This window comes from Carassius auratus, chromosome 16 (assembly GCF_003368295.1).
Source record: "Carassius auratus strain Wakin chromosome 16, ASM336829v1, whole genome shotgun sequence".
Taxonomy (NCBI): Eukaryota; Metazoa; Chordata; class Actinopteri; order Cypriniformes; family Cyprinidae; genus Carassius; species Carassius auratus.
Window position 1 is genome coordinate 17,232,411 of NC_039258.1, and position 26,358 is coordinate 17,258,768.

Below are 26,358 nucleotides of genomic sequence, written 5' to 3' on the forward strand. Positions count from 1 at the left end.
ATATATATATATATATATATATATATATATATATATATATATATATATATATATATATATATATATTTGTGTAAAAAAACAACTGTAACCATACACAATTATTGTGAATGAGTAAAACAAATCACAGCTACAAATAGATGTTGACCAGATTAAAACTGTTAGACTATGAAACGACAATGTCTATTACACCAGAGACTAAAGTGTTGTTGGTTTTTTGTTGTATGTTTGTATCTGTCCCTTTAGTAAAACATGGGCTAATTTTCATCTTTTGGTGAACTTACCCTTTAAGTGTAAAATGTCTATCACAGGGGTGTCTTCAGGAAACCTGTTTGGCTTATTCCTGCAATTCCGTTTGTTGCCGATAGTTGCATAGACTAAACACAGAAAATAACGTAAGAATTGCTTCCTCGTAGTTGTCCCTGCACTACACCGGGTTTACTAAATGCATTTCAACATCAAACAGCACATACTCGAGGATTAAAAGACAGAGCAATGTGAACGTGTGTATATTTGCGTGTGTATTTTCTGCACTGGGACTGTTAAGTGCTTCTCTGCTCTGCGGTTCATCGTTCCATTGCCTCAGGGAAGCGTGCAGTCCAATTGATCAAAACCGTCTCTCCATCTCTCTATTTTTATCTCTGCGTGTTTGTGTTTGAGTAGGATGTCACAACAGTCGCATTTCAGTAATTCCTTTCTCCAATGTGTTGCATATGCGTGTGCACCAATCCTACTAATAGTATCTCAAACAGCTAATACAGTATGTGTGTGTGTTAGTGTGTACTTGTATGAGGGGGTGGGGAGTCCGCCCGTGTGTGTCAGTCAAGAGTTGGATATAGCTCTCTTTTCACCAACATTACTGCCTGAAAGAGCTGTCACCCAGCATTAGCCATTCCCTTCTCCGTGTGTGTGAGTGAGAGAGAGAGGTGGAGAGAGGAAATGAATATGAAAATCGGTCGAGAAAACCTTTGAAGGTCGTAGTTCACTGTACTACTGTGCAGATGTCCGAGTTTGGTCGTTTGACAGTCTGCTTAATGAGGATCATATCTTGGCATCGCCACGCGCTTACATGAGCCCATACCAATGGCAGGCCAAAAAAAAAAAAAAAAACACTTGGTTCAAAACTGGGACTAGTCTTTTCACATGATTATGCATCACGCTTTCACGTTTTACTCGACATCAGATTATTTTACACACATCCCAGACACACAAACACACACACACACACTGAGTGTTTATTGATCTTTAAAACGACTGAAACCATAAGAAATAGACTCTCACCCATTCTAAGCCAATTTTGAGGCATCTGTCGCATTCAACCTGCCATTTTTCACTTCCCTCCCTCCATACAACCCCCTCTCCGTCTCTCTCTCTCCCTCTGCGGAACTCAGTGCTCTTTCTCAGGCTGGATAGCATTGCATTTCATTAACAGTGCAGTACTAACAGTGCAGTACTAACATCATCTCCTAGATGCCTGTTTCTCTCATCTCCTGCAAAAACCAGTGAGGGCAATATGTAAAGCAAGTTGCTTTGTGTTTCTATTATGTTGGGGACTTCACATTCTACTGCTAATTATATTTTCCATCCCATAAACCTAAACCTCAGACAAACCTTGCTGCATTTTAACATATTGCATTTGCAGGATGATATTTGGTATGTTTATTAAACATTTTTAGACACACATTGTGAATAATATCAGCATCTGGGTTATAATTATAATTATATATATATATATATATATATATATATATATATATATATATATATATATATATATATATATATATATATAAGATAATATTCTGTAATATTCTGGATTCTATCTGAATAAACAAATGGCTTATGCCTGAATAAATCATAATTATTTTGTAATTATTGGTGATATTAGACGGTCACAATAAAACGTATATTTCTAAGTTGTAAATGAAACAAAGATTGTTGAAGAACATTTTAGAAGAAAATGCTATTTCAATCTTTATACTATAATAATCATGTTTAATTCAGTGTTACTTGGTGTTACTTTGTAATTTACAAGCAATTACTAAGTGGATTTTTTTTTTTTAAGTAAATTCTACACCAGTTATTTTTCAGTGAGGAAACTATTGAAGAAAAAATTTAGGAGGAGCATTAATGTTTATGTATGTTTGTACTTACATTTACAATTAACATTACAAGAAGTGAGTATGAAATCAACACACAGACAGATTAAAGTACCCCATCACTTTTTCAGGTCGTTGTATTCTTGTTTGCTGTAGTCAGACAATATATTGATTAAATCATTGGGTCCCACTTTATATTAGGTGGCCTTAACTACTATGTACTTACATAAAAAAATAAGTACAATGTACTTATTGTGTTCATATTGTATTGTAAAACACTTTTGCTGCTATTGAGGTGGGATAGGGGTAAGGTTAGGGAGAGGGTTGGAGGTATGGGTAAGTTTAAGGGTGGGTTAAGGTGTAAAGTATGGGTCAACAGTGTAATTATAAATGTAATTACAGAAATTAAATACAGATGTAATTACATGTAGTTTTTTATAAACATAAGTACAATGTAAAAACATGTATGTACACAATAAGTACATTGTACTAAATTATTAATTAAAATGTAAGTACATAGTAGTTAAGGCCACTGAATATAAAGTGGGTCCAATCATTGTGCAAACTACGAAAAATGGAATAAAAAAATTAATAGAGAAAGCACCTGCAAGACTTCCACAAGAGATAAGAATGAAAAGCTTTCAAAGTTTTATGCTCGAAACTTTGTAAAACTGTCCATGCAAACGTAGTCAGCATATTTCATATTGTGCTGTCATTGTGGGAACATTTGGTCCCCAAAATGCTGGCAAAACCTGACCCTCTCACATCGGCTCCAGCGCCCCTGAAGATGGAGTTTGTGTGTTAAGGCGGTCTGGGAAAAAGCTTAATTTCAAAACCACAATGGCGCGAATATTTCGTCTGGTCTGTCAGGATTTGGTATGCGACAAGTTGCTTACGACACACACTCTCTCTCTCTCTCTCTCTCTCTCTCTCTCTCTCTCTCGCTCTCTCTCTCTCTCTCACACACACACACACACACACACAGACGGGGAGTAAGGAAAGGGATGGATAGCGCGCGGCGCGGGCGGGGGAGACGCAGTCGCGCACACGCATTGGCTACACGCGCTCTAGACAAATCCGTGCTCGAGTGACGTGGGGACGTGTGCGCGTTGAATATCTCCTATATACTATATCTGTCTTGAGAGAGATTCACATTTGTGACTTGTTTTTATTAGATTTTGACGTCATTTTAAACGCTTTCTGAGACGCGCAATCCCTTTCGTTCTTCTCTAACTCGTTTGCAGTCCATTTCTCTTGATATGTAATTAGCTCTCCTCGTCTTCCTCTTTGGGAGTGCGACGATCTTCAAACACGAGACAAACTAATCTGGTAAGCAATAATCTCCGATTTTCTGTAGTCTGCGTGTGTGCTCGCGATTTTTGGGGGCTGTTTGGATGTTTCCGCTTGCATGTGTGCGTGTCCATGTGGAATGCAAAGAGCGGAATCAATCGATGCCAGATTGCAAGCTTGCAACCTCAACTGTCGATTTTCTCAAAGCTTTTCGCCTGCGTTTGGTTGTTTCTGCAAATGTTTGCTAAACGGGTGGAATGTGATAAATGAAATCGTCTCCATTGTGCATCTGCAAGCGCATCTTTGCATTCATTATGCATGTGGAGCATAAACTCTCGTCTGCAGCTCGATGAAACAAACAACGCTGATTTACTTCTAAAGCAAGTCTGCTGCGGTTCTTTGGACACATCCTGTCCCTTCAGCTTTTTGAAGCGAGAATGGAGGGCTTTTTCTTCAGAGAAAGGCGTCCATTTTCGGTGTCGGTGGAGGGCTCATCTAATGAATGCACTGCGGCTCGCATCAGCGCCCAGCCTCCCCCTGTCAGCTCCCACACTTCACCCTGACCATTTATCTGATCTCACTGATCACGAGCGTGGACCTTTTCACAGCCCTGCTCGTGCATGTTTGATCCATGCCTTTCAGTCACATCGTGTGACCTTAGGAACATGGCTTTTGCTGTCAAGAGGCCTCTATTTCAGCATTAGGCAATTTTCAAAGGAGAAGATGCACCTGTCACACTGATATACGATGAAGGCCTGCGCTGTAAAAATGTTTTATAATCTTGGCAAATCGTAAAAAAAAATATGTTTACTGTGATTTTAGCAGAAGGAATGGACGTAAAAGTTATCTTGCTATCCATTTAGTAAGACATGATAACACAATAGTATTATGTACGAATTCTCATTATTAACTACTTGCTTATTAGCATGCCTATAAGTAACGTATTGGCTGTTTATTAACATATTCTGCATGACCATATTCTACATCCTTAATCATACCCAAAACCTAAAATTACAAACTACCGTAATAGCTATTAATAAGCAGCAAATTAGGAGTTTATTGAGGCAAAAGTCGTAGTTAATGGGTTGCCAATAGCTAGAATTGGACCTTAAAATAGGCCTAAAGTGTGACCGAAAAAAAGTAACATATTTACCATTTTTAGAAAAAGCTTCTTGTTTTAATTATCAGTTACAAACACCAGGGTGATATGTTGTAAAAAAAAGTAAAATAAATTATTAATAGCTTAAGCAGGTTGGCACATTAACATACACTTTAATGATTTAACACAGTAACAGAACTTCACTTAATTACAGAAGTATAAAATATACCGTCACAAAAATCCCAATCTATAATGGCTGTAACATTGTCAGTGTATATTACATCAACATTCTAGAAGCTACAGCTGCCTCTTAATATATATAATGTATACATATAGTTATGCAGTTAGCAACTAGAGAATAAAAGAAATGCAAAAAGATTTCTTGGGTACACCTTTCAAATCACACATTATGAACAAGCATCATTGTTTATTTGAACATTTATTTCACTTACTCAGTTGACAAGTAGCAATATGTCTTATTCATTGTGTTTTACTGTAAATAAATAAAAAATAAAAAAGAATGAATGTGAGTTTAAAAATCACACAGCACAAGGCAGTGACAGCAGTGTCTGGCTTTGGCACAGAAACCTTAATCAGCATGCTTGTGTGCTTGCAGGAAGCCTAAGATCTGCCTCCATCATTTACATGGCCTATGACCACACAGAAATGTTTTAATGTGAGAAAGCACCTGGTCAGGACTCAGGTTGTATCACTCTCCTTTGAAGGATTCTGTTTAAGCAGATTGTGACTCCTGGGATCATAATTATATAATACTCTGAAGAATCCTGTGTCAGCATTGCTGTACCAACACCATTTTCCCACGATCTATACAGGAACTGAGAGCGTTTCAGACTGCAACAAAGGAAAAGAAACCCCAGAGGATGGCTTTCTTGCAATTATTAAAGAGCGGACCCCTGACTAAGATTATCTCCTTTATTCTCTATATAATTTAGAGAAGTGAACTGTAAAAATATGAAGTTCTGCATGAAGCTGTAATGCTTCAGATCAGATGTAAATAGCTAATTTTATCTTTGCGAGAAGAAGCCTCTGCACGTTTTTGAAATTGATAAATATAATCGAGACATGGATTGGTTTTGCAGTTGGCTTCTGCACGTTTTGTTAGTCGTGACTCGTGACACTTTTCCAGGCACACTTGTTCTTTCCCATTAGACCAATACAGCTTTTAAAACCTACTGCAGCAGACAAACAGAGTGGAGTGAAGTGACCCCTCATACCCCTGATCAATGCTGTCTATGGCAAAGCTTTATCCTCACGGTGCCAGTAAAAGAGTTTTTCTACCTACATCAGTGATGGCTATGAACGCTGTTTAAACAGAATAAGAAGTTGGTTTGTTCTTTGTTGATATGGTCAGTGTGGTTAATGTCCTGTTGGTGGTTACATTAGTGTGGCTTTTTAACAGACAGTGACATCAGATGAGCCAGGCAACATCTGTTTGCAGTGTGTTTACTTTCACCCTAGTGCAATTATGCAACAGTACTAATTTTAAACTATTTTGGCACAGTTGACTGATGTCTTTTTCAAGCAATAGTTATATTTAATAAAGAAACGTTTTTTTTGAAGGAATTTACATTTAAATCCTAGATACAAATCTACCATCAACATGCAGTCAGTTAGATCAGCACAGAAAATGATGTTACCTGTAATCCGGTCCATGGACCGTTGACTAAATGTCTGATGCATACAGTATGGCACAAACAAGTGGAAACACTTCAGGAGTTTCAAAGTCACTGTCAGATTGGTTGAATTCTACAGGATTTCCGTGAGGATCAACTAAATGCTGGATTCTCAAAAGTATTAAATATTTAAAGTTTGTGGCAAAGAATCTTTAAAATACATCCGAGAGTTTTACACACCGGTCTGTTATTGTGGCGACATTTCCATGCCCCGAAACATGACACTGAACGAAACGAACTGTGATTGGTTGTTTAACATGTCATGACTCATGGGCGGGCCTTGGCCAATGAAAGCTGCCATTAATTTCTGACCTTCAGCCTTCAGTCTGAAGGTCGCGAGACTACCTGTTATCCAACTATAGTAATATAATATAATATAACAAATACAATTATTAACACTTTATTTATACACAAATGTTTTTTGAGCACCAAATTAGCAAATTAGTATGATTTCTAACAGCTGTAGAAAATTCAGCTTTGATATCATATGAATAAATTAAAATGCAAACTATATTAAAATAGAAAGTAGTTATTTTAAATTGTAATAATATTGAAAATAAAATTGCAAATAAATGCAGCCTTGGTGAGCATAAGAGACTTTCAAAAACATTGAAAAACACTATTAGATTCCATAGGCTTTTGGTTTGTGCTTAGAGCTGTAATAATTAACTCTCCATTTAATCGGTCCCATGTGGGACTGAAACTTTCACAGAAGGAGAATCCTCTACCTTAAATACAGGCAAGATAGAGTGCAATAGACAGACTGTGATCATTTGTTCCCTTCATGCATAGTCATCAAACAGAACCTATAGCAAGCTGTAAGCAAGAGAATATGATTCATTCTGTCAGTTTGTACATTTGTTGTCTGAATCTCAAAAGGAATTAATAAACAAGGTAATGGCGCTTGTTTAGAGACTCTGTTAATTGCTTGTGGGAGGAGACATGGACATCCAGGTTAAGCAAATGAAATGAATATCCTCACTTGCTCTCTTCCTCCAAGCTTTCTACATGGGATACAGCAGCATAACTGCAACTATATAATTGTTTATCGTTCACTGAGCAACTGCCTCACGGCAAATTATCTTTACGTCTGAAGTTCATCTGAAAAGAAGTTTACTAAAAATAAAAGAGCCATGGATTTAGTATTGTATTAGAAGGAATATCCCTGAGCAGAAATGCTCATACTTTCATACACTGCTACTGTATCATTTATTCAAACACCTGTCAGATGTCTGAGGATGTGAGTGCAGGAGTGATATATACTTTGGTGGGGAATTAAGTCTAGCTGTGCTTGCTTGTTTGTCTGAAAGTGAGGAGACGTGATAAATTCATCTAATTGCTTAAAATGTGGTTTTGTTAATCTTCTCTCATGTTTAATGAGAACAAGTTGTTCGGTATTGCAAATGTTCTTTTTTGCTGAAATTCTCTTTAAGCCACATGGTGATGTGCATTTATTTGATAAAAATACAGTTAAAACCATAATTTCCTACAACATGATTACAATTTAAAATAATTGTTTTCTGTATATTAAAGTATATTTTATTCTTGTGATGGTACAGCTGAATTTTCAGCATAATTTCTCCAGTCTTCAGTGTCACATGATCCTTCAGAAATTCTAATATGCTGATTTGGTGCTCAAGAAACATTTATATATATATTTATTCCAATCATGACAACTCTCTGAATGAATTTTACCAGCATTAATTAGTAAGCGTGGAATGTACAAAGGCATGGTCTTTGCAGACTAGATCTGCTGCTGCTGCTGCTGCTGCTGCTGCTGCTGCTGAAGGAGTAAGGATACATCTGAAAAGCACGTGAAACAGTGACTTGAATTCAGACTGCTGCAAGGAAAATATGGAGAACCCCCCAAGCAGATCTAGGCAGGTGATGGTGGGAAAGGTGGAGGGTTGGCGACATTCCATGGTGCACTGCATTGAACCGATGCAGCCAGGAATAAATAGGCTACATAGAAACAAACAAATGTTTGGATGAAGCAATCAGCTTTAAGTAAATCAATCAGCTGCTCGGAAGAGTTTCATGACTGAACTATATATTTATCAATGGTAAAAACAGTTGTGCTGGATTCTGTGATGAATTAAAAAGAAAAAAACATTTAGACTATGCCAAATAAAAATATTATAATATAATATTATATATCAATATAAAAGTCTTATAGGCATCACATAAGCTGCTGACTTTGAACTGCAGTATATATACAGTATGATCAAATTATGTTTGTTTGTGGTGCCAGTTTAGGAATAATGTAGATGTTTCGTTGGTGGTAATTTAGAATGAATCTACTGGATCAACTGAATATTTTTTCTTTTTTTTGGATTATAAGTATATCTGGGTATAAATTGGATTTTTAATGTGTTCTAATGGGGCTTAAATAGATATGATGTTATTAAGTGATCCTGTGTTTTGTACTGTTTCCTGACTGTTGAATTTGAATCTTTAAGGTGACCTCCTCCTGAAAGCCTTATGTCTATGCATATTGAAATTATGTAAATTACCTCTCCTCTGACAGAGTATAAATGTAGTGCCTGCTGGTCATGTTTACTGTCAAGGATGAAATAATCACAGGATTTGCAAATACTTTAAAATAAATTCAATTGTTTTGAAGTTAACGTGATATCCACAAGTGAAACTGCATATTATGCTTTGTTTTCTGAGTTATGTCTGTAATAATAGTGTGTACTTTTTTGCGGGGACAGAAAATATGATCACAAAGGCAGTCTATACACATTTTTCACTTTCTTTCTTTTTTTTTTTTTTTTTTTTACTGTTTTGTGTTATCGTGGTCACCCTACCACAATATAACAAATACCACAAATTCACCCTTAGTGAAAAATAAATATACTAAAATGTATTTGAAATACATTTATTTCATGCTAAATATACTGCAAATACATATACAGTACATATTTATGTGCACAAGTAGTACTCCAAATAAAGTTTAATTACATTTTTTATATCAGTAAATATCCAGCGATATGTCAGTAAATGTTAATTTATATATGAACTATTCTTATTATGAAATAAATGTATTTTAAAGACGTTACTTTTTTCCTAGGGCAGGTAAATACCTCAGGTAAACTCTGGTTGGTTGTTTCACGTCAATGATATGGTCTGCTTCAGTCTAAAGTCATCTTTCAGCTATCTTTGACTTAACCTACAATTTTTCACATGTCTGGTAGTTGCATGCAGCTTTCAAATTTTTATGTGCTCTGTTTATTTACCATGGTAAAATAAATAAATGTATGAATATATCCACACAAAACAAATGACCACCAGCACATCTGAAAGAAAGGAACTTTGCTTGTTAAGAGTATGTAATAGTTATGTTAACTACTCTTCATTGGAAATGAATGACTTCTCGCGTCTATGCTGTTTAGTCAAAGGTCAGGGTATACGGGACTAGCTTAACCTTAGTTACCCTTTACTAATTATACATTATGTTCCATTTTATGGGTCCACGGTGAACTGAACTCATGACCTTGTGTGATGCTCTACCGTTCAAACTACAGGAACATGATGTGTCCAAATGCAATCAGAAGACATGTGTATTCATGAGGTGTGTGAGAAGGCAACACATTTTGTGTGCATCCAGGCACTATGTCCACAGCTGAGGCACATGGCAGATATGAGTTCAGTGGACGAGAGCAGTGGGAATGTGAGAGGTGTAATAAGGGGTGTGTGGGAACGAGAGCTCAGGTGTTATACTCTAATCTTTCATTAGCGATGTCACCTCTGAGCTCAGTGCGGTCTTACACCCTCAGCATGACGATGATACTGCAGCAGCAGCGATAAATTGATCCAAACAGAATGGTGAAGGTAGTCTTTCATTGCTTTATTTGATGTATAATGCTATTCACTTTTCAAAGTGAATCACTCAAGTGTTTCCTTGCACAAAGGTATCCAGCTGCAGTGCGCTTGCTTTCCTTTGATTTAATTCGGACTTTCCATTATTATATTGCGTCTGCTCTGTCCATTCTCTCTCCATCTGCTTGTGGCTCACATTCATTCTCCTTCTCTTCCGAACGGTGCAAAAGAGGTCAGAAATGATGCTCTTTGTCATGATTGCAGCAGGGACTTATGTGCTAATTATTTTGATTCACGAGTCATAATAATTGGACGCGTTTCCCATTAATTACGGCTTTCACAGTCATGACACGATTTGTCTGAATGGTATATTAATTGTCTAATTTTGATCGGTTACTTGAAGTACACATCTTGATGTGTTGAATCTATGGTGAGGAAGTAGTTATTTTGTGTCTTTTCCTCGCCCCATGTCTTGCTAATCAATTCTCACACGGCAGTAATAATTGTGAAATTATGAATGGAAGCAGCATTGTGGCGGATTACACGACAGTCTCAAGAGAGCAAGATCTCTGCTGTTTTTCTTGTGTCTGTGTGATTATAAATAGATGTAAATAAATATGTGATTTTTGTGGTCTGCCAAGCCATATGTTTGTATGTATTTATCGCAAATAGAGGTGGCAGACTGTGGAAAAGCAGAGGCGATCTGCTTCATGTCATGTGTTGTGTGTGGTTCTGGGTTGTTTGATGCTGTTTTTTTTTTTAAGAATGGCAGAGGCATCACATAAGCTGCCGACTATCTTGTGAGTGACTCTCGGGCTGATTACGATTCGTTTGTTAATGTTAATGTTTCTGGGGCCTGCAGAGGTGGAGTTAAACCCTTCAGGGCTGTTCAGTTTTCTCTGGCTTTCTGTGGGCAGTCATCTGAACTGCAAAATATGACGGCCTGTTATTAACCAGTAACACTTTTGGCACTGTTTTCGGTGGAGGAATATAATAATTCTTTATTTGAGGAGAAATAATTATGTTTTGTTAAGCAGTGAATTCTGTAATGCAGTGGTTCTCAATTGGCCCCCGATTTACCAAAATGTCACTAAAACAAAACATTTCAATTATATTATTATGAACCGCATAGGCCTAAGAATATGCAGCATTAGTGATTTTTTTCTTTCTAGACGTTTCATGCTATGGGGAGCCAATAATTATTTGCAAAAAACGCAGTGTTCTTTAGTATATTAAATCATGTAGAGATTGACTAGATGCATGCAATGTGATAAGTATGTATTTCTGATACACTCATTTACATTGTTAGGTGTAGCACTGAACAATTCTTGTTTTTTTTTTATGAAAATATACTTTTATTCACCAAGAATGGATTAAATTGATCAAAAATAACAGTGAAGATATTTATAACATTAAAAATAATTTGATTTTCAAATAAATGCTGTTCTTTAAACTTTATATTCATCAAAGAATCCTGATAAAGTTTTCAACATTTGATAATAATGTTACTTGCACCAAATCTGAGTAATGATGCTGAAAATCCAGATTTACCATAACAGACAGAAATGACATTTTACAATATATTAAAATAGAATTTATATTAAATTGTAATAAATTCTGGGTTTTGATCAAATAAATGCAGCAGCAGCAGCCTCGGTGAGCACAAGAGAATTATTTCTAAAACAGAACTTTTCAGAAATCTTTGATTATACTACATTTGCAGACAGTAGTGCATAATAGTCCATGCTACTAATGTACTGTACATTTGATACACATAATTCATATTACATACAAAAGACTGAAGTATAATATATGTATTCATATACTCTCAGAAAAAAGGACAAAAGCTGTCACTGGGCCACTTCCTTTTTAAAAGGTACATCTTTATGCCTTATTTACCCCTAAAGGTTGCATATTAGTAGTACCTAAACAGTACATTTTAGTACCTTTTGAAAGATAAGCAACTCAGTGATGGATAATACAGTTTAACTTAACAGGAGTTACTGCATATTTCTGCACTTTTCTCAGGGCACAGATGAATTGCTGTAACATGGAGAGGAATTAAATTTACAGAGCTTTGAAAATGGTAGTTAGTGTAATTTACTGTGTGGTAGTATCGTAGTAGTTTCTAGTTATTGCATACTAGATTTCTAAAGCAATAGTAAATTTATCGTGCATAGTAGGTTTATAGTTTATAGTACACCTGTAGTGCATACAGTACTAGATGTAGAGAATATTAAATATTATTGTAATTATTGTAAGTGTCCCCATGTTCCCAAGTTATTAGTATACTTTTAGTAGTGTAGAAGTATTCAATATTGCTGCAATGCAGTTAGCAACTTTTACATTTCTGAAGTTTTATAGCTTCCTTAATACTGGCAATGTAATAAAGCACCATTAATCAGTGATAACACGCTTCGAAAAGAAGCGTTTGTGATCTGTGAATATGACTTTGTGACAAGGGCTGCTGGCAGAGACAGGAGCTGTAGTAATGAAATCTTGGACCCAGTTTCCACAGGTTAATGTCACATGATGCTTCATTTCCTGCTGAGACTCGACTGAGAGTGTGGAAACAGACTGTTGCCTCTCTACCTCCATTTTTCACAGCTTCAGTCCCAGATTCTTGTATTAATCACAATAAACTTCAAGAGATTAAATCAGAGATTTTCATCTTCTCCATCTGCTTGTATGAAGTTATTTTATCATTGTGGTTCTCTGATTGATACCTTTACCCTTACCTGTGGCCATAGGTATTAGACTGACTAGCGATACGGTATTCATATGTAAATTAACTCATTTGCAGCTTCTTCACTATAAATGTCTAATTACAAAATATTTAATAGAAAATGGCTATCATTTTAATAGAAATGACATTAAAATACAGATTTTAGTTTACAGTATGTCCTTGTCTGTGTATGTAGTACACATTAACAATATTTCGAAAGACAATAAAGTAATTATGAAATCACATATAAAGATGTAATTAAATCTTATAGAAGTAGCTCAAAAAATCATTATATTGCATTTAATTTATTTTATGTTACTTGCAATTACATGAAATTAAGTTTCTAAAAACATTACATTCATTTGCACTTCATTATATTATTAGTAGTATATTATTTCGGTGATAAGTACACATGTATTCATATACTTTATGAGTATAAAAATATAAATACACATAAATTCACACAGGTTACTATCCCAAATAATTCTCATTAATGGCTGCTTGAAACTCATATTGTATGTCCTTTTTGTTATTGGTTGTGTTCAGTTGGTTTTGTACAGTTTATATTTAGTTTGTTCTCTGCTATTTTTGTATTTATAGGCTATCAGCTTCTACAACTGTTAAACATCTTTTAGTTAGAATCGCTCTTTTTTTTCTTTTTTTTTTTTGCATTGATGTGACACATTAGAAAACGGCTGAGATTTTCCATCCATGCTTAACTCAAAAGGGATTTTTCTGTGAGGGCTACAAATCTGTACTGCAGAGGCTCACCATGCGGACAGGGTTTAACCCATTTTGATGGCTGTGCCATATTGCATTATAAATTATTAACGGCCAAGGCAGCCCTGCATTATGTCTGCTAAATTATGTTTGCTAAATTATGCGTACTGCACGATTGTCCTCTGGTTTTGTAGGATTTTTCCCTGTGTGTGTGTTTGTGAGCATCTTTGCCTCTTATAGGTGTGGTTAACATAAAGCATCCGACGCTGTGAGGTAATGCTTCTCCTCCTGCTTGGTCAGGGAGTCTCTACAGGCTGGTTGCAATGATCCAATTCATGTCATGTTGCTGAATTGCATGTTTGTCAGTTATTCCCTTATCTCGTCCCGAGGGATGAAAGCACTGCCCCCCTCCCATCTCTCCATGCTTTTGCGATTCAGCGTTACTATGGTAACAGTGGAACCCTGCCTTTGCTCTTCTCTCCCCAAGTTCTTTAGAATCATTGCTTGCCAAAGTCCCCCCAAACATTTTATTTATTTATTTTTTTTGTGGCAAAGAAGTTACAACAAAATTCAGTCTTCTTTCTTCTCTATCTCCAGGTTTTCTTTAGCAGCAATGAGCAGAACTAACACAAAGTAAGACACACACACGAAGGCATCAGCACAAGCTTCTCCACTGTGGTCGATCTGTGAGAGCAGCAGAGAAACACGGGGAGCAAAAGAGTGCAGGAAGGAGAAAAGGAGTGTGCGAGGACAGTCGATGGATGCTGCCCGGATTGAAGGGACAGCACATTCTCATCTGACGAGGAAAAGAAAGATTTCAAAATTGAGTCGAAGGACAGAAACTCGCCGTCAGGTAAGCTTGGCCAACCAGGGAACAGTGTTAAAGGGATAGTTCACCCAAAAATTACAATTCTGTCATTAATTACTCACCCTCATGTCGTTATAAAGCTTTTAGACCTTCAGAGTTCTTCGAAACACAAATTGAGATATCTTTGATGAAATCTGAGGGTACTACCATGGTCAAGGCACAGAAACATAAGACATTGTAAATTTAATCGCATAAGGCCTTGATGTGCATTCCTCGGCTCGTAAACAAGGTGCAGCACATGGTACTCTCCATAATGGAGGTGGATTTTCTCGGGAAAGAAGAAATTGTTGAATAAAGTCATAAAAAGTATTCTCGTAGCTTCATAAAACTACGGTTGAACCACTGCTGTCCCATGGACAATTTTAACAATGTCCTAACTACTTTTCAGGGCCTTGTACGTGTCAGTTGTGTTGTTGTCTATGCAAGGTCAGAAAGCCCTGGATTTCATCAAAAACATCTTCATTTGTGTTCCAAAGATTTTACGTTTTTGCAACGACAAGAGGGTGAGAATTTAATGACAGAATTTTTATTATCACTTTAAATGATCTTTGGGCTGATGCCAAAAAAATTGAAAAGGCATTTCTCATCTCTCCATCACTAAACTGTCCATTTAAAAGAAATCAAATGCGAGGAAAGATAGATTGGCAGGCAGGCAGTGATGTTTCCACATCTCTCTCTCCCTTTATTTGCTTCATCTCTCGCTCTCTCCCATAGGCATGGTGTGTGAGAAGGGCATTCAGATCCTTCTCACCATCGTGGGTGCTTTTGCATCCTTCGGCCTGATGACGGTGGCTATCGGCACTGATTATTGGCTGTACTCGCGGGCGCTCATCTGTAACAGCACCGCCAATAACACACAAGAGGATCCCCATAATAAGGAGAAGAAGGACCCCGGGGCCTTGACGCACTCTGGCCTGTGGAGGATCTGTTGTCTGGAGGGTCAGCCACTGTCTTGGCTCTTGGTTACATTGTGTGTGTGTGTGTGTGTGTTGGGGGGGGGGTCTGTGTGTAGTTATTTAAAAAAAAAAAAAAGAAAGAACAGGGAGAGTTAAGATTTATTAACATTTGCCATCATCAGGGCAGCCCTATGATGAGACCGTGTTGATACAAAAAAAAAAATAATTAATCCTTTTTAAAGTATTTACAGAATTTTATATTTCTGTAGCATTTTTTATTCTACAGGCTCTATGGAAATTATGAGATTTATTTTATTCTGTTGACAGCCGTAGTTTTTAAGAAATGAAAAACATATTGTCTGTTATCTCTTCAATTATATATACAATACCATTCAAAAGTTTGGGGTTGGTAAGATTTATTAATGTTTCTAAAAGAAATCTCTTCAGTACTCACTAAAGCTGAATGTATTTAATCAGAAATACAGTAAAAAATATATATAAAAAAAATAAAATAAAAACAGCAATATTGTAAAAAAATCTAAAATTATTTCTTTTAATGGTAAAATATTTTAGTAAATGTCATTTTTTCATGGTATGGCAAAGCTGAAATTTCAGCATCATTACTCCAGTCACTTCTTCAGAGTCAAATTATTTTTCAGAAATCATTCTAATATGCTGATTTGGTTCTCAAGAAACATTTCTTATTATCAGTGTTGAACATAATGTTACACTTCAATGTTTTTTTTTTTAAACCTGTTTTTATTTATTTATTTTATTTTTTTGAATGCTGACTAAAATTAACCTATTTAAAAATAATAATAACAACAATTTTCTAACCCAAACTTTTGAATGTGGTGTGTTTGTGACACACACACACACACACACACACACACATAATATCTGCAGTGACAATATAATTTTTATATTTATATCTTAGGAAGGAGGTCTCTTGAAGGGCATATTCTTATTTTAAGAGGATAAAAAAAAACATGTCTTAGATTATTTTACAGGCTGGCAATGATTCCAATTGTAAAAATAGTCTAATCATAAGGTTTGTAATGTTTACTTTAATAATCATCAAATTAATATGATCTCTCATGCTTTACTTAATGCATATAAAGTATTTTCATAATCAAGTACATTTAAATTACTCTGAAAATGGCTAATGTCCGTGTAGAAAGGATGAAACCATTTCAAAAGTGTTCAGTTCTTGATTTAAATAGTATTTAAGTATAATTAACACACACACACAGTATCATAAAACATATACAAGTCCTGAACCCTGATATGGCCGTTTACTACTAAAGAGTTTTGAGTGTAGAAGTGAAGCCCAACAAAGTCTGTAAAGGCCTGATTAAAAGGCTGAGCTGATTGCATTGAGAGGTCAACACAGAGGGACAGCAGTCGTGGTCTTAGGGGCCGTTCTAGCACCTCCGGCTCTCACTCATCCCCGTGTAATGCGCTCTCTGCTCCGCCTGCAGCCAGCCATTGTGCTTTGCTAATTTAGCCTTATGGCTAAGCTCTCTGATAACAAAGCATTCAATTAAAGATAAGCCTGGATTCCCAATCATCACAGCGGCGCGGCTTCTCTCTCTCAGTCGTCTCTCTTTGTTTCTTTCCCGATCTCATTAAAGCCTCGCTTTCCCCTCTTTCTTTGCCCCGTCAGTCGCTGTAGTGTAACAGCACTCTTGGCATAGTTTAGAGGTCAAGACATCCTTGCTTTCCCCAGGGATTAGAGCCAAGATGGATGGTTAGTAGAAACACAATTAAGAGCAGATGAAGTGGAAAGCGGACATTTTGGATCTGCATAATGAATGTCACAGCTAGACCGGACCAAACAGCAAATACTGTTGGCTGTGTGATGATAGGTGCACTGACTGTCACATCATCCCGACTCGATTCAAGACACGCATGCACACACATGCTGGGCCCTCGTCCTTTCCTTCATCCAAGCTCCCCTGTTGCTGGAGCAATCGATAGCAGAAGCTAATGCTATTCTTAAAGATAATGAGCTGCTTATATCAAAGAAAGCAAGGTCAGTAGGTAAAGTAGGTAAGCAGGTAAATACCTGCTGAGAAGTCCAGTTTAGAGCATCCATACCGGCTTGGTGCTGGTCTAAACCATAGAAATGTATACATAGATGCCTCATTAGCCACTGTTTCTGTGGGTTTCTATATACATAAATCATCCATCATATTGAAAGGGGCAAGGCCTGTCTGTGAACGCTCAAGAAACTTGATTTTGAGATGATTTTGCTAAACTAACACAATGCAACAAGACAAAGGAATTAGATAACATAACATCAAAAAGTTACCATAGTTTAAAATCCTGTAATATTGTATGGCGCCCCTAAGGTGACATGGTCGGTTCATTTAGTTTTATTCTGGCCACAAGATATTAATTTGAGAGAATGTCATATTCACTCATGGGAACATGATATTATGTCGTGGTCATGAGATCATTTTGACGAGGTAACGGCATCCATTTCTTGTGGCCATGACTTCTTATGTTGGGTAAACCTCGTGACCAAGAGATAAATGTAAACAAACATGTGTGACCATAGCAACCCAGGATTATCAGAGGTGGATTCATTAATATTTTATTTAGAATTTAGAAATTTATTTTATTTATTATAGAAATTATTACATTAACCATAGGCCTTGGCTATCGGACTGCATAACGTGCAATAGTCAACATTCAAATTTATTATGAATAAATTCTACATAAAGTGCATAATATAAAAAAGGCCTACAAGAAAACATTTTTAGTCCATTAACTGATAGTCTTTTCCCCGTAATATTTGTATATTACTATTATTTTTTGCCTATTATGATTGGTTATAATTTTTATATTCGTTTATATAAATTTTACCCCTTCATTTGGATCTCTTTACTTTCATGTTCTGAAAAATTTTGTAACTAATAGCCTACTGTTAATGCTCGACATGCCAATAAAGCTTTGATTATGCTGACTGGAATTTTTGCTGAAATGCAGTTTAAATTGAACTTATATTTCATCTAATTAATGGACCATAATTATAAATACTATAGTATTTAGTTATATTATTATAGTATTATAGTATAGTATAGTATAGATTTAATATAGTATTTAGAAATTAATCATACACATAGTTTCATTTGTAAATAAAAACACAACACGCTCATTTATCATCGCACATGGGCATAAATACAATCATGAAGTCAAAACTTTATTGACATTTGTCATGCGTTTATTTACAAAATAATTATACAAAACATTAACTAGGTAAAGCTATACAGAAATTGAAAGGGGAAATAAGCATAAATAACAATAAATATAAAAATGTAGCCCTAATAAGTTAATGTAACAATAATTATAATATACAAATATTAAATGTAATTTTTAATTTTAATAAAAATGTTTTATTTATTTTTGATAATCCCGGGTTTCTATGGTCACATAGGTTTGTTTACGCATTAAACTTGTGGCCACGAGATAAACACAACATAAGAAGTCATAAGAAGAACATGACCACGACCTAAGGATGTTGTTACCTCAACAAAATGACGACATAATATCATGTTCCCACGAGTTAATATGATGGTCCCTCAAATTAATATCTCGTGGCCACAACATATTACCACGTTACCACAAGTTATGATGTTGTGGCCACGAAAAAATTAAGTGAATTGACCAAGTCACCTGAGAAAGGTTAATATCATTTCTCTGGGAATTTAAATGTTTAATGTTTAAATGTTTTTATAACCACTGGCTGCTCAATCTTGGAAAGCCATTGCTTTTTACTGTGAGTGATGACATATTGACTGGAGCATTTGAATGTGGCATCTACATACACAAAATACATAAAAAAAAAAAAAAAATACTAATAATAATAATTTATTTTATTTGATAAAAAAAAAGTAAAATAACTAAATCTATAACCAATTAAATAAAATTCAGGTACATTTAAAAACATTTTTTTTTATTAAAAATACAACTACTAAAACGTTAACTAAATTTTAAATGAGAACATAAAATAATAACTAAAACTAATAAAAAATATAATATTTAAAAAAATTATAATAGTTTTTAAATTATACTACAATAACATTTGATTGCACAGCTGGATTAAAAGTAACGTGCTCTGCTTTTTACTCAGTGCTTAACATTTTTCAACTGACCTTGACCAGAAAAAAAAGGGAAGCATGCAGTCTTTTTATTATTTTTTTTTTTTTAGGGTACACGGTGATTCCATTGCAAACTATTGAACAAATAAATACACTGGTCTTAGCTCTTCGGTGGACACATGGCCTTATGATGAAGCCAGCTATTTCTTGCTGGCAAACAAATATATAGATATAAAATAATGGGATAGAAGATTACAGTGCTTTTGGACTGGATTTCTGTCATACCTCAAATTATGACTCAAAATTATACAAAAAGCTGGTGATGCCTTTATATTCAGCTGTGCTACTAAAGACAAGCAAGAGTAAGCTGCAGCTGACCTGCCAAAAGGCAAAAAATAATTGTTCGATCAATCAGTTAATTCCCCCAAATATCAAGAAGGGATGAATGACTAATACGTAAAAATTAAATGAGAACCACTGAAAGCAAAACAAAGTGAGGCACTGTGTTCTTTAAAACATGGGCAGCAAATGATCCAGTGTTCGCTATGGCTCGAGAGGCTCAGTCCACAGTAAAATGCTGCTCTACATGAACTACATCTCTGCAAGTGCCTCAAGTTTGGGTCACTTATAACCTGCATTTATCTTTATAAAATTTTTGCACTGCGTCTTTGGCTCCGCAAAGTAAAGCAGTAGTCTTATAAATGATCTTGTCAATCATTTCTCCTCAGTCTCTTCCCAGGTCAGGAACTTTGGTTTCAATCTAGGCTCAAAAAAATTCAGTCGTCAAGAACAGATTTGATCAATTACGTATCATCTCGAGATTGAAATAATTTTTGTCTTTAAATGACCTTCTTGCCTATGGTACAAAATGCTGCTGCAAGGCTGTTGACCAGGGCAAAGAAAAATCATTTTACAACAATTTTAGCCTCTCTTCACTGGCTACCTGTCCATTTTAGAATTCAATATAAAATGTTGTTGTTTGTTTTTAAGGCTCTTATTGGTCAAGCCCCATCTTACCTCACAGATTTTACTCCTCTTTCATCCTCCAGATCTTAAAGATCTTCTGACAGGGCTTTTTTAGCTGTCCCTCGTTCACATTTTAAAACAAATGATAATAGGGCTCTTTCAGTTGCAGCCCCCCCCATCTTTGGAATCAGCTGCCACTAGACATCCGCCTTTTGTTGCACCATTTGTTACAACTTTTATAACGATGTTGAAAACATCCCAGGCATTGTAATTGGATTTTATCTCTGTTTTTATAATTTTACTGTTTTATTATCTGTCCTGCTTGTTTTATGTTTTAACCTTTTGATTCTCTTCAGCACTTTTGCCAGCTTTGCTGAGATAAATGTGCTATATAAATAAACTTTACTTAATTTGCTTACTTACAAATACACATTTAAAAGCCGATATATATATATATATATATATATATATATATATATATATATATATACACACATACAAGTAGTGCAAAAACTTGTGAGCTGATACACTATTGTGGTACTCAATATATTTTCCCAAGGTTGCCAGGTCAGTTGATGTGCACTTGATGATAGATACTATTATTTAGACACAAGGCCATTGCTGAAAGATGCAGTATCTCTAACAAAGAAGCCAAATGGTGATGCCAGATTTTCCTCAGTGATACCTTTCCTTTTTGTGCCCTCATCTCTTTCTTACAGATTAATGTCCGCGAGAGGAGGAATATAAAAAGACTTAAACAGCTGTGAAAAGATTCCCCCCCACACCTGTCCACCTGTATCTCCCTGCGTGTGTCTCATCAATCCATCACATTCCCTCTCCATCAATCAACACCAGTCATGATGTCATCATATTCCGTCAGTCTGTCTGTCTACACTGGAGTGGGTATCTATTCACTCCCTGACTGGCTCCAAGCCTATCTGCATGTGTGTGTGTGTGTTTCCTGTTCCACATCTTAACAAATGAACATAATGAATTAAGAGAATTAGATCTGTATCAGGCGCTACAATCCGAAAATGACTTCCCTATCTAATTTGAAGAGATTGGATTGCTGATTAGCCCATTAATTGATATTTCAGAACTCTTGCAGTATTCCTTAATGAGATTTCAGAAGGGTCTATATATCTATATATCAGTCTATGTCTGTCTGTCTCTCATCTGTCTATCTGTGTCTCATCTATTGATCTATCCATTTGTCTGTCTCTCATCTGTCTATCTTTCTGTGTCTCATCTATTGATCTATCTTATCTGTCTGTCTCTCATCTGTCTATCTGTGTGTCTCATCTATTGATCTATCTATCTGTCTGTCTGTCTGTCTCTCATCTGTCTATCTATCTGTGCATCTCATCTATTGATCTATCTATCTGTCTGTCTCTCATCTGTCTATCTATCTGTGTGTCTCATCTATTGATCTATCCATCTGTCTGTCTCTCATCTGTCTATCTATCTGGGTCTCATCTATTGATCTATCCATCTGTCTGTCTCTCATCTGTCTATCTGTGTGTCTCATCTATTGATCTATCTGTCTGTCTCTCATCTGTCTATCTATGTGTCTCATCTATTGATCTATCCATCTGTCTGTCTCTCATCTGTCTATCTGTGTGTCTCATCTATTGATCTATCTATCTGTCTGTCTCTCATCTGTCTATCTATCTGTGTGTCTCATCTATTGATCTATCCATCTGTCTGTCTCTCATCTGTCTATATGTGCGTCTCATCTATTGATCTGTCTGTCTGTCTCTCATCTGTCTATCTTTCTGTGTCTCATCTATTGATCTATCCATCTGTCTGTCTCTCATCTGTCTATCTTTCTGGGTCTCATCTATTGATCTATCTATCTATCTGTGTGTCTCATAATCTCATCTATTGATCTATCTGTCTGTCTCTCACTATCTATATGTCTCATCTATTGATCTATCTATCTGTCTCATCTATTGATCTATCTATCTTTCTGTCTCTCATCTGTCTATCTATCTGTGTCTCATCTATTGATCTATCTGTCTGTCTATCTTTTGTCTGCCTCACATATATCGGTCTATCTTTTTGTCTGTCTGTCTCACATTAATGCCTGTTTTATTATGAGAAAATATGTTTGTATCTTTATTTCTGAGTAAGTTCTAATGTTTCTGTTATAGCAAAATATATATATATATAAAAAACATGTGATTGCAGTATCATTTTAGCAGGAGAAAATGTATATCCATGCAGTTTTCCATATAAGACACTTGTTTTTTAAAGAATTTATTTTTACTTGGCAAGGACTCATTAATTTGGTAAAAAATTACAGTGAAGACATTTATATTATTACAAATAATTTGTTTCAAATAAATACTGTTATTTCAAATGGTGTGTGTATAACATTTTCCACAAAATATTAAGTAACTGTTTTCAACATTGATATTATCTAAAGGGTCATGTGGCACTGAAGACTGAAGTAACGATGCTGAAAATTTAGCTTTAAATCACAGGAATAAATTACTTTTTAAAATATATTTGAATAGAAAATGGTTATTTAAATTTTAAATTTTTACTGTGTTGATCAAAAGAGACTTCCTTCAAAAACATTAAAAACTTTTGAACGGAAGTGTAATGAAATGGCGATGTCACTTAATTATGAACTAGATAAGTATTAAATATTAAAATAATCCAACTACAGTGTCTGCCAGAAAGTGCAGTGAGAGCTTGTACATCAGGGTGTGATCCTGAAGACATTTGTGTGAGAGTGTGAGGGGTTTTGATGGAGGTACAGTGCTGCCGTTCATTCTCAGTTAAGCTCAGAAATAACATATGCGCAGTATGTGGGTCTTGTTGCGAGGATGTCTTACCTGTGATGTTCCTGTCTGTTTGCTTGTAGGGGTGAAGCGTGGCGTGTGCTCCCAGATCAACCACTTCCCAGAGGACGCAGACTTTGATCATGATGGAGCAGAATACGTCCTGCGTAAGCGACTGCCCTTTATTACAACGACAGAATTTATCATGAAAAAGCATTTCTGCATCATGAATGAAATGCAGCTACAGCAAATGTCTTTGCCTTGTTAAAGAAACAGTACACCCCAAAAAAATAAAGCATTTCTACTATTTACTCATTCATTTTTAGTGTTAAATCCTTGTGCTTTCTTCCTTGTTTTTTTTTTTTTTTTTTTTTTTTTTAAGTAACATATTGCAGATTCACAATAATTCTGCAAATTCAATCCTATGGTTCATATACCCTGAAATGCTCCAAGACATTTCTGTACTACAGTTTTCTGTGTGCACGTGTGCATGTCACACGCATAAATGCATGCATGCACCCAGGTTGGCATTTTGGTTGGTATTTAGATGGCATTTCCTTGCACTGTCCCAGATTGACTGGTCCCAGATGGGATGCCAAACCGCAGGGGAACATTTTTCCTCTGGGGCTTTTTCACACACGGTGCACAACAGCCTCATTTAATTACCCAGGTGCCTCATTTTAGCTTAATATTTATGTCTAAAATGTGGCATGGAGATAAATATGCACAGTGTCAAAGACCTGAACAGAATTGACTCGCCTAAACTCATCATGTCTAACGCATCTAATGCTCTTCGTCTCTCACCCTCTCCCATCTGTCTCTCTACTCCGCTATTCTCTCTTTCCCTGCAGGAGTGGTTAGGGCCTCCAACATCTTTCCCATTCTTAGCGCCATCCTGCTGCTAATGGGAGGAGTCTGTATCGCAGCCAGCCGTTTCTACAAGAGCAAAAGGAACATCGTGCTGGGGGCTGGCATTCTGTTTGTAGCGGCAGGTAAAGTGTGTGCATTATGTGTGTACAAACATGGGTCAAGGAGTAAATGTCAAATTGCATCTAATATTTACCTGTGCTAGAAAAATGTGTCATACACCGTGGTGTCCTATAAAGTCCAAAAGTATTAAATCTGGGATTACACTTTTGATAAAGGCATCTGCCAAACGCATAAATAAAAATGAGAAGTAATCTTATAATTTAATGTGTATAATGCAATATAATTGCATATATTATAAATTTTAATATAAAAATATGACAAAAGTAAACACCACAAAATGCTATAAAATGTTAAATACAATTTTACAACAAGTCTTTAATTGAATGTCTGTACAGAATGATCCACAATATAACTATAAAATGTAAAACATTTTATCTGATAAAACCTAATTGCCAGATTGGACTGTGATTGCTTCAGAATCTTTTTTATTCTGTATTGCTCTGTACCTGAGAGTTTTGATCAGTTGGCATGTTTTGATCATTGATCTTTCACTGATCTTTAGGCCTGAGTAACATCATTGGTGTGATAGTGTACATTTCTGCCGCTTTGGGAGACATTTCCCCGAAGAAAGATGAAGATAAGAAATGGCAGTACTCCTACGGCTGGTCCTTCTACTTCGGCGGGCTGTCCTTCATCCTGGCTGAGATGGTGGGCGTGTTGGCAGTAAACATCTACATCGAGAAGAACAAGGAGCTCCGCTGTCGCTCTCGCACCGATATCTTTAAGAGCACCACTCACGCCATGCTACGGCTCCCAAGCTACCGCTTCCGCCGCAGATCACGTTCCAGCTCTCGATCCACAGACCCCTCGCGCTCACGAGACCCCTCTCCCGTGGGTGGCCCACCAGGGGGGAAGAACTTCGGAATGCCCCCTTCTGCTTTACTCTCTCAGGGGTCCATCTCTGTGTCCACTCTACCCAACCCTCACTCCCGTTCCACTCTGCCAGGGGGCGATATTTCCCTTTACACCCTCTCTCGAGACCCCAAACTGGGTGGTTTGGGAGGTCTGGGCGCCCCTCCGCTGTACGGCACAGTGGACCGTGCCACGCTATACCAGCTGCACAACTGCTTCCCGAAAGAGAGCGGAGGGAGCGGAGGAAGCATTATGATAACTGGGACACTGCCCTCGCTCAAATCCCACAATCCCTCAGCTGTCCAAAATTCTTCCAACTCCAACGCGCCACTCAGCAACTCCGTCCCGTCCTCCCAGCCTCCACCTTTCTCCTCCTCTACGGTGGAGCGGGAACGAGGGATGGGAACACTGGATAGGCTAGGAAAAGGTGACAGAGAGAGCAACTCCAACACACTAAATAGGAAAACTACACCAGTGTAGACAGACAGAGGTTTGTCCTAGTTAATAAATCGCAAAAGCCAGAGATAACGTAGATGGAAAGACTGGAAAATAACTAAAAAGGGGATAAGTCTCTCGGCATTGACAAATGTTTCACTTTATAAAAAAATAAAGAGTAAATGAAAGACAAACATCTCATAACAACAACAACACCTTGCGTTTTTTTTTCTTCAGTACTGTTTTAATGAAACTATTATCATGGAATACTGTGATATTATTTTGCTTGATTTTAGGCGTGGAATTTCAAGATGGTGAAGTGTTGTTGTTATTATGAATGCATTTGAACTGCTAGCTCTTAACATGTTGAATGATTCTAGTTTTTAAACTAGAAAGACTATTTTGCTTTTCAAAGATTTTTGACTGTGATTCCAAAAGTGATACTGAGCACTGCAGAAACATGTGTATTCAATGTGTGTGAGAAGATTATTACTACGACTAACTTTGTGAGAAGCATTTTATTTATTTTAAAGAAAGTTTTATTTTCTACCCTTTGATAACATGCAATTTAGTGTAATATCTGTCTTCCAGCTCAGTAAAGAGATCAGCACCATAATTGATGGACTGAAATGACAAAGAGTTCAAATGAAAAAGATTTTTATATAAACCTACCATCATATTTTTGTTAAAATCACTATTATTAACAGAAGTAGCACTTGTTGAATTGAAAACCTTTGTTTTGGGGCATTAAAACATTCCCTCATTTGTTCAAAGAGGGACAGATGATATATTTCTGTAGAGAAAATGACGAATGACGACATTCAGAAGAGGGACTTCTATCCAAAAACTGTGCTTTTCAAATTGGAGGGAGGGAGGATGGATGAAAAAAAAAAAACTTTTTAAATTACAAATGTATATTACACATAACTGTATTTGAAAAAAAAAAAAAGATACTTTAAAAATCTAGAGTACAGATGTGGCGGGGGGGTTGGGTCGGGCTTGAAAAGGGA

At 36.3% G+C, this 26,358-nt stretch overlaps 1 protein-coding gene across 1 annotated transcript; it reads left to right on the forward strand.

Annotated features, from left to right (window-relative positions):
* The first annotated feature begins 3,088 nt into the window (after positions 1 to 3,088).
* On the forward strand, positions 3,089 to 25,393 carry cacng8b (calcium channel, voltage-dependent, gamma subunit 8b). Its single transcript, XM_026284474.1, has 6 exons — positions 3,089 to 3,425; positions 14,044 to 14,299; positions 15,029 to 15,253; positions 23,155 to 23,238; positions 23,923 to 24,063; positions 24,564 to 25,393. Exons 3-6 carry the CDS (start codon positions 15,031 to 15,033, stop codon positions 25,391 to 25,393), a joined length of 1,278 nt encoding a protein of 425 aa, XP_026140259.1. The 5' UTR covers positions 3,089 to 3,425; positions 14,044 to 14,299; positions 15,029 to 15,030.
* Positions 25,394 to 26,358: the final 965 nt, after the last annotated feature.

Coding starts and splice junctions, on each gene's coding strand:
- cacng8b (XM_026284474.1), top strand. CDS start 15,031: ATGGTGTGTGAGAAGGGCATTCAGATCCTTCTCACCATCGTGGGTGCT. Junction 15,254..23,154: donor GAGGATCTGTTGTCTGGAGG/GTCAGCCACTGT, acceptor GTTTGCTTGTAG/GGGTGAAGCGTGGCGTGTGC. Junction 23,239..23,922: donor TGGAGCAGAATACGTCCTGC/GTAAGCGACTGC, acceptor CTTTCCCTGCAG/GAGTGGTTAGGGCCTCCAAC.